This window comes from Podarcis cretensis (genome assembly GCF_951804945.1).
Source record: "Podarcis cretensis genome assembly, chromosome: 5".
Classification (NCBI taxonomy): Eukaryota; Metazoa; Chordata; class Lepidosauria; order Squamata; family Lacertidae; genus Podarcis; species Podarcis cretensis.
Window position 1 is genome coordinate 95,466,280 of NC_137174.1, and position 16,348 is coordinate 95,482,627.

The 16,348-nt window shown below is 47.0% G+C and overlaps 1 protein-coding gene across 3 annotated transcripts in view; it reads left to right on the plus strand.

Moving 5' to 3' along the window:
* The window catches only part of ECE2 (endothelin converting enzyme 2), a 49,858-nt gene that overhangs the window by 17,889 nt on the left and 15,621 nt on the right, over window positions 1-16,348 (plus strand). For all 3 annotated transcript variants that reach the window (XM_079977834.1, XM_079977835.1, XM_079977836.1), the window contains exons 3-9: window positions 8-158; window positions 2,025-2,240; window positions 3,335-3,459; window positions 4,485-4,631; window positions 4,993-5,058; window positions 10,977-11,165; window positions 15,608-15,750. In XM_079977834.1, coding sequence (XP_079833960.1) covers window positions 8-158; window positions 2,025-2,240; window positions 3,335-3,459; window positions 4,485-4,631; window positions 4,993-5,058; window positions 10,977-11,165; window positions 15,608-15,750 — 1,037 coding nt within the window. The remainder of the gene's footprint in view (window positions 1-7; window positions 159-2,024; window positions 2,241-3,334; window positions 3,460-4,484; window positions 4,632-4,992; window positions 5,059-10,976; window positions 11,166-15,607; window positions 15,751-16,348) is intronic.

Consider the following 16,348-nt stretch of genomic DNA (forward strand, 5'->3'; position numbering starts at 1 on the left):
TTTCCAGGTGGGCTTCAGGAAAAGCGATGGCCCCCTGCTGAGTCGCCTGGGATCCCGAACCCATCTCAAGCTGGTGCTCTGTGCCGTCTCTCTCTTCGTGGTGCTGCTGCTGCTGCTGCTGAGTTCGGTCATTGCCATGGGCATCCAGTACAGTAAAGGTAAATGAGGTGGTCTCAGGAACTGGGCAGAGGATGAAGGGTGGAGACCGTCTCCCCAGCCTGACTCTTCCAGAGAAGGAGACAGTTCAGAATTACAACAGAGGGTTGAGGGAGATCACAGCTCAGAGGAAGACGAGGTGGAAAGTTGGGAGATAATGGGAGTGGAGGAAGAGGCAGAGCCGGAACAGCTGGCTGACAGAACCCAGCAGGCCTTAAAAGTAGGAGAGCAAAGGGCCCTCAGCACCACCTGTAAAGAGATGATGAATGAGGAAGTGGGAGAGGAGGGGATGGGATATTTACTCAAGACAAGAGGCTACATTCCAAAGCCTCTCTCTGTAAATACAGTCATACCTTGGGTTACAGATGCTTAAGGGTTGCACGATTTTGGGTTGTGCACAACGCCGAACCCAGAAGGACCAGAATGGTTACTTCCAGGTTTCGGGGCTTGCGCAAAGCGCGATTTAGTGCTTCTGCGCATGCGCAGAAGTGCCGAATCATGACCCGCGCATGCTCAGACGTGCGGGTCACGGGTTGCAAACATGCCCCCCACACAGATCACGTTCGCAACCTGAGCATCCACTGTATTGAATAAAAGCAGATGGGGAGGACTTTCCCTTGTCTTATCCGTTCCTGGCAACCTGCCGTGGGGGTTGGTTCCTCTGCCGCCTGACAGTTGGTGTGGCCACAGTGAACTTGAGCATCCTCCACGAGCCGCATATCGCCCTCCACCCCATTTGGACCTGCAACAATTAAACATCCTGGGTTTGCTGGGAAGCAAAATGGCAAGGGGCAGATACAGAAACTGAGTGCATGGGAGGGAGAGCTGCAAGATTATTCCTTTAAGCCAGGGGATTTTGAACCACCTACCTTCAGGGATTCTTTTGGACATTAATCTTTCCTCTGAGGAATCTGCGCAGCTGCTTCCTGCTGCAGGAAAAACACCGTCCGCTTTGTTCAGGGTCACGGGTCAGACCTGTCTGTACTATTAATATTTATTTATTTGCAGGTCTTTAAGCCTCTTTGAAACTAAGAGTTACTGGCTCTGTGTATAATAACAAAAATAAGATAGGAAAGATCACAACTCAGTAAACTAAATGCAATAAAAGCATTTCTACTATTGAAAGTGTCTTTAGTTGCCATCTACACGCTTGTCTCATTTCAGTTGGGAACTGATTCCAGAGGGCTTGGAGCTGCAACGCTAAAAAGCCAATTTCTAGTGCATAATAGTTATTGATACAGCATGATTAGCGTGCACGGCACTTCCAAGAGGACGGATTCCTGCTCTGAGGAGCTTACAATCTAAAATTCAGCACAGGGAAATAACAGCAAATGGGGAGGGAATGGAGTCAGGAGCAATTTATGACTGCTTCATTTGTTCATGCTTAGGCTGAGTTGCTGTTGCCTGAGCTCCAAGCGACCACCGTGAAGTGGCTGTAAATTGTAGGGGAAAATTGGCAAAGGCGGTCTTTGGAGCAAGGCTGGCTATAACCTTTTCACCACTGGGCCACACCTTTTGGTATCTGTGGCATCATTTGTGGTGGCACGTTTTTGCCTGGGCCAAAATAGAGCTGAGCCACACCTTTTGGTATCTGTGGCATCATTTGTGGTGGCACGTTTTTGCCTGGGCCAAAATAGAGCTGAGCCACCCGTGGTAAATTATCACTGCCCCCTTGCTGTTGTGCCCTGGGAATCCTCACAATGCGATGCACGGCCGTGCCAGGACTTCCTCCCCCCCCCCCCCATGGCACAGAGTGGGGTGAATGACACATGGCGAGCACTCTTTCAAGTTATGGCAAGGGCTGAAGAAAGAGGTCTTCTTTCTCGGTGAGGCATGCTGCCCGACGCATGTTTGTGTGCTCCTTCCAGATCCCTCACACACCACTTGCCTGACTGAAGCTTGCATCATTGTGGCCGGCAAAATCTTGGAGGCCCTGGACCGAGAGATCAACCCCTGCGATGATTTCTACCAGTACGCATGTGGGGGCTGGATCAAGCGGAATCCACTGCCCGACGGGCGTTCCAAATGGAGCACCTTCAACAGTATCTGGGACCAAAACCAGGCCATCATGAAACACCTGCTAGGTGAGGTGCTCCTTTCCACACACACACACACACACACACACACACACACACACACAGTCTCTCTTCTCTGAGCCACCTTTTAATTTCAGCATTGGAGAAGGAAGGTTCCCTTTCAGGCAGCTGGTTTACCGTGCATGTGTCCTGACTTGTTTTCGCAAAGAATGCAGGGTTCTGCCTTATTTACTGAGCACTGACTTTGAGCTGTTTGGGAGGTTAGCTGATATTGGGCCAAGCAAATGTTATCCCATACTTTGCAGTGCATTTCCCCAGAGTCTGATGAGGGGTGGGGGGGTGGTTGGAGTGCGGGGGGGGGGGAGTGAGTTTGTTGCACAAGAGAGTCAAACCTTTAATTCAGCAACCTGAATTGCACACACCGACCATTTTAGGCACATTCCAATTGATGCACCATCGAGTGGGTCCTTTTGGACCTGGAAAAGGACAGAATGGGGTTGGGGGCACTTAAGCACGTTTCGCTTATGTGCACGGGGGCCAGGAACTCAACCTCCACACTAGATGGTTGTCACATGTATTATATTTGTATCCCAGCCTTTCCCCTCAGGAGCTCAAGGTGTGAGAAGCAATTCTCCTTGTCTCCATTTTAGCTTCACAACAACCCTGTGAGGTAGGTTTGGCTGAGAAACAGTGACTGGCCCACGGTCACCCAGTGGGCATCATGGCTGAGTGAGGGATTAAACCCTTCTTTCCCAGGTCCTAGTCCAGCCCTTCAAGCATTACACCACACTGGTTTCTGGTAGGTTAGACCATGTTGCACCAAGCGGTTATTCTTCTGCACCTTCTAGTGCATTTTCCTGCCACTTCCCTTCTTGCAAAAAAAGTTTGATTTTTGTGGAGAAGGAACTGGTTCGTTGTGCAAGTGCTCCAAATCAGCTTTAATTGCAGGATCTGGATTTGCTGGTATGTGACTGAATCCTGCCCCAAAATAGTGGCAACTTGGAAGCGCCAGTCCCCCACCCCAAGCATTGGAATATCTCGAGATGCTGGGAACCAGGAAACTGTAGGAACCAGGAAACCTGGGGCCTTCAGGTTGACCAGCGCTTGCCACTTTCTCATCAACCGTGTGCTTTCCTTGGCAGAGAATGCAACTTTCAACTCCAGCAGCGAGGCAGAGAGGAAGACCCAGCGCTATTACTTGTCTTGCCTTAAAGAGCAGAAGATTGAGGAACTGGGCTCCCAGCCATTGATGGAGCTCATTGAGAAGGTGAGCCTGGCAGGGAAATGGGTGCAAGCAGAATGTACAGAGGAGGAGGGAAGGTCTCATTCCAGCATGTGAGAACTGGCCCTCTTTTTACTCCTGCCACTGGGCTGGGCTGGGTATGAAGTCAGTGAATGACAGTTGCCATGTTAGCACCAAAAGAAGGATAGAAGAAATGGGAACTCTCCCTGCGTTGGTTGCTTTTGCAGCAAAAACTACAAAGTTTAATCATTATGGCATAAGCTTTATAGACTAGACTGAAGTGTACTCTTGAGTTGCAGTTGTGTGCATGTGTGTGTGTGAACACACACACAAACACAGTGGGATGAAAGTGAGGAAATGAAATGTGAAAAGTGCAGACAGTGACAATTCAGTTAGAGCTCAAATGGATCCAAACAGCAGCAGATGCAAAATTCACCCTCCTGGGAATCGCTGCTTTCATTTCTAGTTGTCAGAGGTCCAGGAGAAAAACATTGGGAAGGAGAGGCAGAATTTAGTGAAATCACAGAAGCCAGAAAAAGGAGGCAGGAGAAGATTTGCAGGAGCTTGGGTTGTTAGCAACTTGCGTAGCTCTTTCCTTCTTGTTACTTGAGATTATGAAATGACTATTTAAGAAATTTGTATACCATCATTTGTCCTACAAAGTCCAGGGTGGTGAACAAGAAGTGTAAACAACTAATAACACAACACTAAAATATCTATAATAAAATCCATAATATTAACAATAAAATGAGGCAGCAAGCAAGAACATGCAGCAAGTTAAGGAAAGACACTCTTTAAAATGCCAGGGGATATTATTATTTTTAATCTTAGCATGGGGCAGAAAAAATGGAAATGCCGGTGTCATTTGGGTTGGGCATTCCGTATGCAGGATGCCATTGCCTTGCATTGCACACTTCTGATGAAGGAAGCACTTATAAAAGAACTTCAGCAGGTGATCTCAAAATGCAGGCAAGATACTGGTGTCAATTTCTCTCTTGTTCACCTTACTCTCTGCATCCTCGTCCTCTTCCCCCACCCCCAAACTCCAGATTGGAGGCTGGAACATCACCGGCCCCTGGAATCAGAGCAACTTCATGGAAGTCCTGAAACTGGTATCGGGAACGTACCGGGCTTCTCCATTCTTCACCGTTTTTGTGGGTGCTGATTCCAAGAGCTCCAACAGCAACATCATCCAGGTAAGCCCCGCTACCTGAGAGAGCATTTCTGGGCAAAAGGAGCTTGGAGGAGGGAAATCTCTATCGGCATCCTGATCTCATCAGGAAGCACCATAACTCCATAGCAGAGCCTCTGCTTTGCATGCAGAAGGTCCCAGGTTCAGCCCCCCAGGTAGGGCTGAGAATGTACCTGAAACCTGGGAGAGCTGCTGCCAGTCTGTGTAGACAGCACTAAGCTGGATGGGCCTATGGTCTTACCTGTGCAAGGCACCTTCCTTATCTCCCTCTCCTGTCTTATAGGGAGCTAGAAGGAGCTGGAGGGGAAGCTAAGGGCTGGGTGTTCTGCCGCATAGACTCACTGGTTCCCTTTTGTACACGGCAGCTGGACCAGTCAGGACTTTTCTTACCATCGCGGGATTACTACCTGAACAAGACAGCCAACGAAAAGGTAAGGTGGTCGCAGTCCACACCAGGTACCAGCCCCTGCCTCTCACTTTGGGTCATGCACACTTCCACTTGTCTTGCTGCTTTCCCTTGGAGAAACCTTCTCTTTACTGGTCAGTTTTTCTGTGGTTCAACACCCGTTCCAATTCAATGGTAAACAGTGAGTTTCCCTGGGGAGTGGTGGGGAGCACGAAAAACCACTCGGGCCCTTGCCTAGGAAGCACATGACAAGTGCAAAACCTCTTGGATCCCTGCTTTCTAGGCAGGGGGCAAGCTGAAGGGTGGATGAGCCCTTGTTCTCTTGAAAGCTGAGTTCCAGCAACATCTGGAGGGCAGCCAGTTCTCCGTCAATGCTTTAGTAAATAAATACCCTGCTCCCACCGACTCTGAAATGGTCTGCTTTTCGTCATTGCTAGTCACATTTACCAATAAATCCTTGTTCTCCAGCCCAGTGAGCTGCTTGCGCAATAGGTCTCTGCTGGCTCTGTTCAGACCCTGAAAATCATTTTATTTTTTTGGGGTGGTGCCTCCTTCTTCTAAGGCAAGTGTCAAAATGCTTTCTGAGGTGAGGATGGGCGGAACAGACCCCTTTGGTTGACATTCTCAATAGCTGCTCATTGGTAAATCGAGTTGGCAAATAAAGCACAGATACTTGAGGATAAGCAGAGGTGCCTATTCCTTTCTGTATACCAGGGCTTCTGTGCATGAATATTAGTTTTATTAATATTGATTAGGGCGGAATTTGGTGACGCACCATGACGAACGTTTCGTCTGAGCAAGGATTGCAGCTTGCTAGACAGAGCGACCTCTTCTTTCCTCCCGCAAGCTGTTCTCCCAACTACCCCCCAGCCAATTGGGGGGGGGGGGAGAGGAAAAGCCCCATTGTGCAAGTGGAAGTCCTTACGACGGGTGTTAACTGACGGGGTTGGTTCAGTGAATGCTCCCCTTTAAATATTTATATAGCACCACATGTAAGTACACTGTGCATTTATTATTATATCTCTCCTTTCCTCCAAGGAAGCTTAAGGGAGCACATGGTGTTCTCCCCCCCCCCTTTCACCCTCACAACAGCCCTGTGAGGTAGGTTAGGCTGAGAGACATTGACCTTCCTCAAGTCTCCCAGTGAGCTTCATGGCTGAGTGGGGATTCGAACCCCCAGGCCACCACCTGACGCTCTTAAGCACCAAGCCACATTGGCTCTGCAAAGGTCAATGCTTTACAAAGAACAGGTGTGTGACAAGTCCCTGCCCCAGGCAGATTACTATCCAAAAATAGACACAAGAAGCCAGCAGAAGGAGGAAAGAGAAACGGAAGCAGCAGCAAATAGGGAAAGAAAAATGGGATCATAAACAGAATCATAAAATCATAAACAGAGTACAATTGCAGAGTTTGAAGTGTCATCTATCCCATCCCCTGTCTCAGCTAAAGCATCCATGACAGATGTGTGGGACTCATCTGACCATTGGCCACGTGGCTGATGGGAGTTGGGGCCCAACAAAAGCTAGAGGGCTGTGGCTTCCCCCTCCTATCTTTCACAATTTGACAGGTGAGATATTGTCAGTGGCCTGCCTTGTTGAACATCAAGCAAAGCCGTAAGTGTTGCAGACTTCAGCTGGTACAGCTAGATGATTAGCTGGGACTGTGTTCATGGTATCCCTTTAGAGCATATTCAAAGAACATTTCTTTCCCCTCCACCCCTCAGAGAATTCTGGGCCCTGTTGTTCTCTAAGGGCTTCTGGGAACTGTAGCTCAATGAGGGGTAAATTACACTGCCTAGAATTATTTAGCGCTTTGAATGTGCTTTAAAAGTACAGTGTGTGCACAGATCTCTACGCATGGAACGTAGTTAAAACTACGTTGGCGGTGTTAAAACAGCCCTGCTGGCTTCCAGTATGTTTTCACACACAATTTCAGAAATGTTGGTTTTAACCTTTATAGCCATTTCAAGCTTAGCAACTGGGAATCTGAAGGAAGCCCACAATCCTGCTCGGGTGCTGGGGGTTGGGAGACTGCTATTAATGATTATTTTATTATTGTGCTGTCTGTTCTTATGCTTGTTCTTATGTTTGTATTATTGATGCTCCGTAAAATGTGTTCTTAATGTTGCACGCTGCTCTGGAATCTTTCAATAAAGGGTGGTATATAAATTGAATAAATCATCATCATCTGTGGAAGCTATTCTATCAGTGCCCTTAATATCAAGGCAGAGGTGGGTGGCAGCAGCAGAGTGGTGGGACTTTTCAGTTTATGAAACATCCTCCCTGGAGAAATTTGCCTGCCGTCAGTTCCATCCCATTCTAGGCACCAGGTCAAAATAAGTATTTTTACCCGGGATTTTAATTGAGCACCGATGGCGACGGTTATGCTGCTGCTGAGCTCGTTTCCTGCAGCGTTTTATGGGCATTTCACCTGGTTTTATGCTGCCTTGTGCTGATTTTTAAAAAAATCATTATGCTTTATGGTTTTGTTGTTTGGGGAGCTTGGTGTGAGTTTTTTTGTCACCTCGAAGCAGCCTTGTGAATTTTTGGCTAAATTGAAAGATGGTAGAACAGGTACTTTAAATAGAGAAATAAATGCCGTCTAGCATGTCTCAGCAGCCACCAGAAGCTAGAAGCTTGCTTTAAGCAAACAAATAAACTGCTTAGATCCTCTGGTTGGGGCAGAGATTCTGTTCCCAAACTGAACTGTAGCATTATTATTATTATTATTATTATTATTATTATTATTAATTTCCGTACATGTCAAGGTAAATGAAATTGAAAAGATAGATGTGAAGAGAAAGGGAATTGATGCAGAGGCCAGGACAAATGGTGGGGAACTCAGCACAGCACTTTGGTTTATCCCAGGGGTCTCCCTCACCCCTCATGGGCCAAGTGTAACAGGTGGGTAACTCCGCCCACCTGCCAATCACACCCGATGTCACAATGACATCAGGTGACTTTCCTTTTTGCCTGCAAGGGTCTTCAGAAGCCCCTTTCAAAGCACGGGCTTCAGACATGACAATCAGCCAACTGGCGGAGCCTGCGAGGACCTCTGGAAGGGGTTGGACAATAAAGTGTTTTGAAACACTGGCAGTCTGGAGGCTCACCCCCAGATGTTTTCACAGCAGAGAGAAGATGCTACGAGAAGCAGCTCTGATTGCTCACCACTGGAGGCAGCCACGTGCAGAAACGAAAATAATTTTATAGTATTATTATTATTGTTATTATTTTATTAACGTTTCACATGTGTTTAAAGTGCTTGACTTGTGTTATTCAGAAGTAATCTTTACAACAGCCCTGCAAGACAAGACAGTGTTGGTGGAGGTGGAGGCTGCTGATTCAGAGCAGTTTGCCTGAGCTCACCTAGCAAGCACATGGCAGGGGCAAGATTCAAACTGGTGACTTCCTCATTCATAGCTCCATCTCTTTCTTTATTTATTTATTTATTTATTTATTTATTTATTTATTTATTTTAAAATAATATTTATTAAGGTTTTGAAGGTTACAAATAAAACAGAAAAACATCAAATTAAACAAAAAAAACCAATGTATCACATTAAAAAAAGAAAAAAAGAATACCATACAAATAAGAAAAAAGGAGAAACAAAAAAAGGTCAAAGAAAACAGAAAAACAAAAGCAAAAAACACATCAAACCTTCACATAGTATATCTTTCATTTGCTTGTTTCCTTGACCTCCTCCCACCTCCCCTTTTTGTATTCTAATTCAATTAAATATTTCAGCAAATCCTTTCCCTCTTTTTCTCCTTAAAATTAATATATCTATTTGAACTTAAACTCTTAAAACATTTCCACTAGGGTCATAAAAATTTCATTCCACGATTTTTCTCTCCCTCATTAAATTTTACAAAATTTCCAAATATAAACTTTAAATTCCCAATCTTCTTCCACCGTCTCCTCTCCCTGGTCTCGGCCTCTGCCGTCCCTTCTGTCAACTCCAAAAAGTCCATCAACCTGGAGATCTTATATCCGAGGCTCTTAACTCTCCTTCACGTCCCTTCTGCCGGTCTTCTTCATAATCTTTAGTGCTAAAAAGCAGATCTCGGGGGAGCTCCATCCCAACAATGCCTTTATTCCTTCTTAACAGGGCAGCCAGATTTCCATAGTTAAAGCTAGGATCCATAAAGCGTTCCAAATCTTGTTTCAAAAATCCTCCAAATCCAAATGTCCCAAAGGCTCCAATCTCCTCCTGACCCAGGTCCATATCCCAGAAGTCAATTGATCCCTGCATTAGGGAATCTCTCCAACTTTCCTTTTCCAGACCAGGCCAGGCTCCAATCTTCAAAATCTGGCTTTTTCTAGTTTCAGTCATAAAGGGCCTCAATTTGTAATCCTCAATTTGCATCTGCAAGGTCAAGGCTCCCCCCTGTATTACTTTAGGTTCAACCACAGCAACTTTCTCCTTCTCCTTCTCAACGATTTGTTCAGTCATGATAAATTCCTGTGCCGGATCCTTGACAACTTCTGTGTTGATACTCACTTTTGATGGCAATGGCGGAGCTCCTCTGATTGGGAGGAACTTGGTCCGTGGAAAGCAGGGTCTGAACCGCCACGGCGAAGGCGGAGACCCTTGGAAATCACAGGCGGAAGAGCCTGTGAACTTGGGATTCGGCTGGCACCTTTTGCGCCCCCCTACTCGCGGGGAGACCCGGTATCGGGAATCCGGAGCGACGTGGGGTGAGTGGCGCGGTGCTTTGAATCGACCGCTTCTTTCACGGAGTGAAGCCGCATTGCTGCTGCCGGAGAGCGCTGACTTTTTCCTGTGGACAGTTGGACTTTAAACAACAACCCGTGAGTAGAACGGAAAATTGGATTTCTAAATACTTTAATTTGGCATCAAACGGGGAAGGCTCAAAACAGGAAGTCCGCCTCCCCTTTTTGTAAATAGACTGAAGCAAAGTATTCGTAAGCTAAGGTTTTGGAAAGCTTCATGTAAGGGATCAAACTTCCATTGATTGAAACTATAAAACCCCCCTTGGAAGCAGGGGAAGAGGGGGAAAATTTTGACCAAGCGTGCCTGCAGGAGAGAGTGGAAAATTAAACTACCACGTCTCTGAACCTGGGAACGGGCTGCAAAAAGAAAAAAAAAGGAAGAAGTCCATTGACAGTGAACAGTACATATTTGACAGCTAGCTACAAGAGAAAGATACTGTTTCCATTGTCCGCTTCTGCGTTTTAAAATAAGAAAAAGTAACTGAAAATTGATACTATTTTTCACCTTTGGAATTGTGCTGGAAAGGACTGAGTTTTTGAAACTGTTACAAGAGTGGAGTGGAGTCATCCAGCTGTAAGATAAGGACTGTGAGAAACCAGAATTTGACCTTGAACATCCCAAGAATGTCGGTTAGGGAAGATTTAGTGTCTGCACTTTATAAGACAAATTATTTGCTGGAAAAGCTTCATAAACAGATAGATGCTATGGCCACCATAGCTCCATCTCTTTAGCCACCTGCGCTGCATCAGCATAGATCCTCATTCCACCCCCCACAGCTCCTGACACTTCAGTCCCAAACAACAAAAGATTTAAGTTTTAAAAGATTTCAGTTTTGGAGGTGTGCCATCATTCCTCATCCTGGTGAAAGGAGGAGAACAAGTTTTTGAAGTGGAGATTTTTATCCCAGACATTAACCGATTGCATTGGGGATGTGTGTGTGTTTTTAATATGTGCAGTTGTTTTCATTGCTTTGTGGGATTGCTTAGGGATGCTTCATGTGAAGAGATACATAAATAATAGCAATAAGGTTGGGGGAGACAGTGGCAGCCCAGCCTAAAGCTCCGTAACTCCCATAGTTTGAAAAAGGTGCTGGATAAGATAAGAGCTGAGCGGGGAGGAAAGGTGGCCTGTTGCTGCAGTCACCTTTTGTTCTCCTTGGCTGGTGAAATTTCCTGGAATCACCCAGGTGCTTTGCACCCTCTCTGCAGGTGCTGGCTGCTTACCTGGACTACATGGTGGAGCTGGGGATGCTGCTGGGGGGAGCCAGAGCTTCAACGGAAGAGCAGATGCAGCAGGTGCTGGACCTGGAGACTGAGCTGGCCAACCTTACCGTCCCCCAAGACGAGCGGCGGGATGACGAGAAAATTTACCACAAGCTGAACATCGCCGGGCTGCAGGTGGGACCTGCCTGGATAAGGCCCTGGGGAGGAGTGGAGCTGGCGGGGAGGGGTCTTGTTCGGTCTCTTGGTTTGGTCCTGGCTCTAAATGGGGTTCTTTGGCAACCAGGGACATCTTGTGTAATTTGAGCAGAGAGAGGTGGGGTCATTCCTTGGGCCAGTGATGGCTAGCCTGTGGCCTTCCAGGCACTGTTGCTGGAGGTGTGGCCAGCAACCAGGGCTGCTGGGAGTTGTAGTTCAACAGCACCCTGCCCTGCCAGTCCCAAAGGGCTGTTGGAAAAATGCCCTGGGAAGGCTGCCAACTTCCCAACTCTTTGGAGCATCTCTCCAGTGGTCCTCTCTGGTTGTAAATCTCCCTCAGTCCAGAGAGACCGGTAATAAGCGACCCTTCTCTCCTGAAAAGCGCACGCCAGTCTTCTGGTATATCATAGCAGAAGAAAGACTCAATCATAGTTCTAAACTACTTTATTTACAGTCTTATTTACATCAGACTCCATCAGTACATCTGTGCTCTCTGAGCACGAGTACAGAACTGCGACACATACAGAAGTAAAACCAACTTCCAAGAGTACTCAGAAGGAAGAGATAAGACAGACTTCCTTTCTCACGCTCTCTCAGACACTCACATGATATACACAAAACCTAGTACCCTCCACTGGAGCAGCTCAGATAGATAAAAATCCTAACAAGGGCATCATCCATCCTGTTAGTAAGCCTTCCGCCAGCTGAGGCTTGTGGGCCGAGGCTGGATGACCGCCTCTAAGGGATGCTGCAGCAGTGGGTCTCCTGCCTCAGCAAGGAGGGTTGGATTTGAGAGCCTCTAAGGTCCCTTCTCTGTGATATTTGGAGGCTGCAGTTGTGTCGTGCAGGTGCTTTGGGAGGTTCCCCAGACATACAGGAGCATACAGCAGTGCCTTCAAAGGTCCCCAGCCAAACCAACTTTTCCTCTCTCCTTCCCTTGCAGTAGCACCCTCTTCTCCCACCTTCCTCCTTCTCCCTCATCCTGGTTTCCTGCATCCTCCTTAACAGAGAACCAGCTTTTGTTGCATAAGCAAAGACCTCACCGCACAGGCGGCAGCCAACACCGTCATCAGACCCTTCATTAGGATTCCATCTCCGTGCCGCTATTCAGCCGCTGTGAAGCTGTGAACGTCACGCCCAGGAGCCTGGCTAGCTGATCGGCATCCCAATGAGCCCAGAGTTGCAGCTGTGATGCTAGGCTGGCCTCCAGGCCCTCCTCAGATGCAGTTCTGCTCCTGGAGGCAAGAGGGTTGTGTTCGACGTAAGCGCACCAGCGCACAGTGTTTCTCCTTGCGGCCATGGGACAATCTCCCCCTTTCCTCCCCTCGTACGCCCTCTGATTCTGTCCCGGAGGCTCCCTCAGTCCTCCGGGGCAAATTTGGGGGTGGTGCATCATCGTCGTTTCATTTGCACGCCGTCTTTTCATGGTTAAAACCAGGCTCAAGGCGGCTTTCAACAAACATGAAACAATTTACATAATTGCAAAAGCAGTTGTCAGCAGTAAATGGAACATATCGTCAAGCAAGCGTGTGCGCGCACACACACAAAATCAAACAATTTCCACATACGGTAATAAGCTCTTAAAAGAAAGATGCAAACAATTAATATCAATAACAGCAACAACGAAAACCCTAAATACTCCAGCCCAAGAGTCTTTTCAGCAGGCTCAGCTTTTGTAGTTGGAGTCAGTCCGGGCACACACAGGGAGGAGCAGGGAGCAAAGTCCCATTGCACCTGTGCTGATCCTTGCACTAGTGCAAATATTTCACTGAGTACTGTACACAGTTCATTCTCCCCACCCACCCCCTTGGGGATCACTGCTTCCCAAAAGGGCCATTGCAGCAAAAATGCAACAGAAATGTTGCATTTATTTATCTGTTTATATCCCACCTTTTTGCCCAAGGAGCTCCACCTGGCGTACATGGTTCTCCCCATCCTCATTTAATCTCCCCAACAACCCTGTGAGATAGGTTAAGCTGAGGAGGAGTGACTGGCCCAAGATCACCCAGTGAGCTTCATGGTTGAATGAGGATTTGAGTCCTGGTCTCTCCCAGGTCTACAACAACATTCATATCTCATCTTTCCTCCAAGGAGCTCAAGCAGTCCTCCCCATTTCCAGTTCATCCTCGCAACAACTCTGTGAGGCAGGTTAGAGTGAGAGACAGCAACTGGCTCTCACTTCCTGCTTGTGGGGTTTTCAGAGGCACCTAAAATAATAGAAAGATCTGCTAGGTCTGACCTGATCCAGCATCCAGGATCTTCTTAGATTTTTATGTACTAGCTAGGGAACTGAAGCATGAATCAGGAAGATCCCAGCTTGAATTTTGTCTCTGCCACTAGTTCACTAAGGCAAGGTCCTCTCAACCAAATAGTGGCGTTGTGGTTGGAGTGTCAGACTAGGATTTGGGTGACCAGGGTCTGAACACCTACATGAAGCTCCCTGGGTGCTGCTGGGCCAGTTGCTGCCTCTCCACCTAATCTACCTCACAGGGTTGTTTCAACGAGGAGTGGAGAGGACTACGTAAGCCACCTTGAGCTCCGTGGAGGAATATATGTGCGATAAAGAAATAATGAATAAACAAATAATAGTGACTCGCCTCGGCAGGTTGCTGTAAGCATTGCAAGCTCTTTTAAGACAAGGGTTGGGCCATTCACAAGGCTGGATTAGCTTGTAAAACTCCAAATCCCCCCCCCAAAAAAACCTTGTTTTTGCACCTCTGTCCACTGGCTTCTGGCACAACTGTATTCCTGATGTTTAACTCCCCTACCCTGGCCTCTCTCTCTTCCCCCCTCAGCTCTGTATTCTGTTCCTCTGCTCCTCTTTGTTCTTCTTGTTCCCCTCCCATCCCTTGGACCTCCCAGTGAAACGGGGAAGCCAACCTTCTTCATCACTCATTGGTTGCCAAGCAACTATTTGCCATGGCAACATGGAGAGAGAGAGACAAATAAAATCTGATTGTAGAGGTGTCACTTCTGGGAAGTCCAGGCTTTGGCCTGTAGTGACTAGAGCTGGATTTGGTCCCTGGGGGAAAGGAACCAGGAGCCAACAAACTGGTCCCTTGCTATGGGGGGCGGGGGGGCGGGTCTGCATCAGGACAGGGCTGTAAACTGAGGCAAGGAAGAGAAATCACTTACTGCTCACTCACACGCCCAGCATCTTGCTCAGGACTTGGCCCCAGAACTTGTCTTTGGTGCTGGAGCCGATTGCCAGGACATATACAGGACTAATGTGAAGGAAATCAGGCACATGCAGAGTTCATTTCTGCCACCACCCAAATAATCACGTTTGCAATCGGGCATATGGCAGCAAACCAAAGTGTCACAGGTAGGGAGCAAGCTTTTGAGTCCTGCAGAACATTAGCCTGGGTTTTGGGCAAAACTGGAAGGGGATGTGTGCCAAGGAGGTGGCTCGGTGAAGTTGCAAAGTTTGTTGCATCCGCACTGTGCATTTAAAGCACGTTTGTACCACTTTTAACATTCAAGGCCTTCCCCTAAAGAATCCTGGGAACTGTAGCTTACGCCCTCACAGGGGTACAGTTTCCAGCACCCGTAGCAAACTACAGTTCCCAGGATTCTTTAGGGAGAGCGATGTGTTTTGAATGTATGCTGCAGATGCATAGGTACTGAGATCCCAAAGGACCAGAAAAAACTGTTCATGTACGCGACAACAGCTGCATGAACGTTACTAGCCCAGAGATGGAAAGAAGGGATAACCCCGACCAGAGACGAATGGCAAACCAAGTTGATAGACAACTTGGCAAAATTAACTGGGAATCAAGAAGACGAGATCGTTAAAAAAGAATGGGGAAAGTTTATAATGTATATACAAGATTATTGTAAGCAGGTTAAAACACTGGCAGGATTTTAAATACGCTTGTAATGTAACAGTATGTATGAATAACTTAGGAAGATAAAAAACAGGAGAAGTAGTGACATGCAGTTAAAAATAGGATTAATAGGGCCCATGGAAGTGATGGGGGAAAGTCAGGAGATTCAGAGTAATCTCGACATTTGGATTCAGAATTGGTTTTGTTGTATGTTTATATTTTTGAAAATCAAATAAAAATTTATTTCATAAAAAAGAAGAATGTATGTTGCAGATGTGACATAACTTAAGACGGACAGGTCAAGTTGCAGACATCATTGGATTAGGCTATGCTATGCACTAAGGTCAGCTGGGTTACAGATGACTGAACCCCCGCCAGATGTTTTTAAAATACAAAATTCAGCAGTTACACAGATGCATCTCCAGCCTCCTCTGCTTTTTGGAATATAACTCACAAGGCATGAGTTTCTAGCATCTGCAGAATGGGAGTGAAAAACTGGTCAGAGGGTGTGGCCAACCAGGCAGCCTCACCAGTTCCTTTTCGCTTAAAGTTAAATTTATTTCTAAGTTTTAGGTTTCTTCTTGTTTTCTGCAGGTTCTTGCCCCTGCCATTGACTGGCTAGACTTCATCTCCTACTTCCTCTCACCACTAGAGCTAACCGAGGCTGAGCCTGTGGTGGTTTATGGCAGGGAATATTTGCAGCAGGTGTCCCAGCTTATCAATAACACCGACAAAAGGTACCAGGAGGTGGGGATGCAGCAGGAACTGTGCTCTGTGTGTGTGTTCGTTTATTCGTTTGTGTGTTTCTTCATGCCCAGAAGGCCTGGATGCAATCTGCTCCTGCACCTTGGCTCAGTGGCCATCTTCTCAGATATATTCTCTGCCTGTAATGCTGGGTGCAGAATATTGTGCTGCTGTGAGATTGATTTAGAATATGTTTGAGCAGCCCCGTGTCATAGGTTCCCAGGGCAGGTGTACAATTTAAAAGAATAAAACACCACAATGGAATTCTATCAGAAAATCCGAAAACAGCAACCTCCATTTGACAAGTCAGGTTGAACCATAAAACAGCAGTTAAGGGCTCTCCTGCACTTTTACTTTGACCCTTATTTTGATCTGATTGTATTCCACAGAATGGCCAGTGGTCATAGATGATGGGAGTTGTAGTCTGACAACAAGTGGAGGCCACAGATTTCAGCATCCTTGGTATGCTTTGGTTTTGGCTGAATCAACCTCTGGCGCCTCTGGCGCAGCAGCCTCTTTTAGAATGTGGCAAAGCTCACAGCTCTGTGAGTGTTTACTAGCGAAGGCTCAGGAACCAGATTACATCGTAGG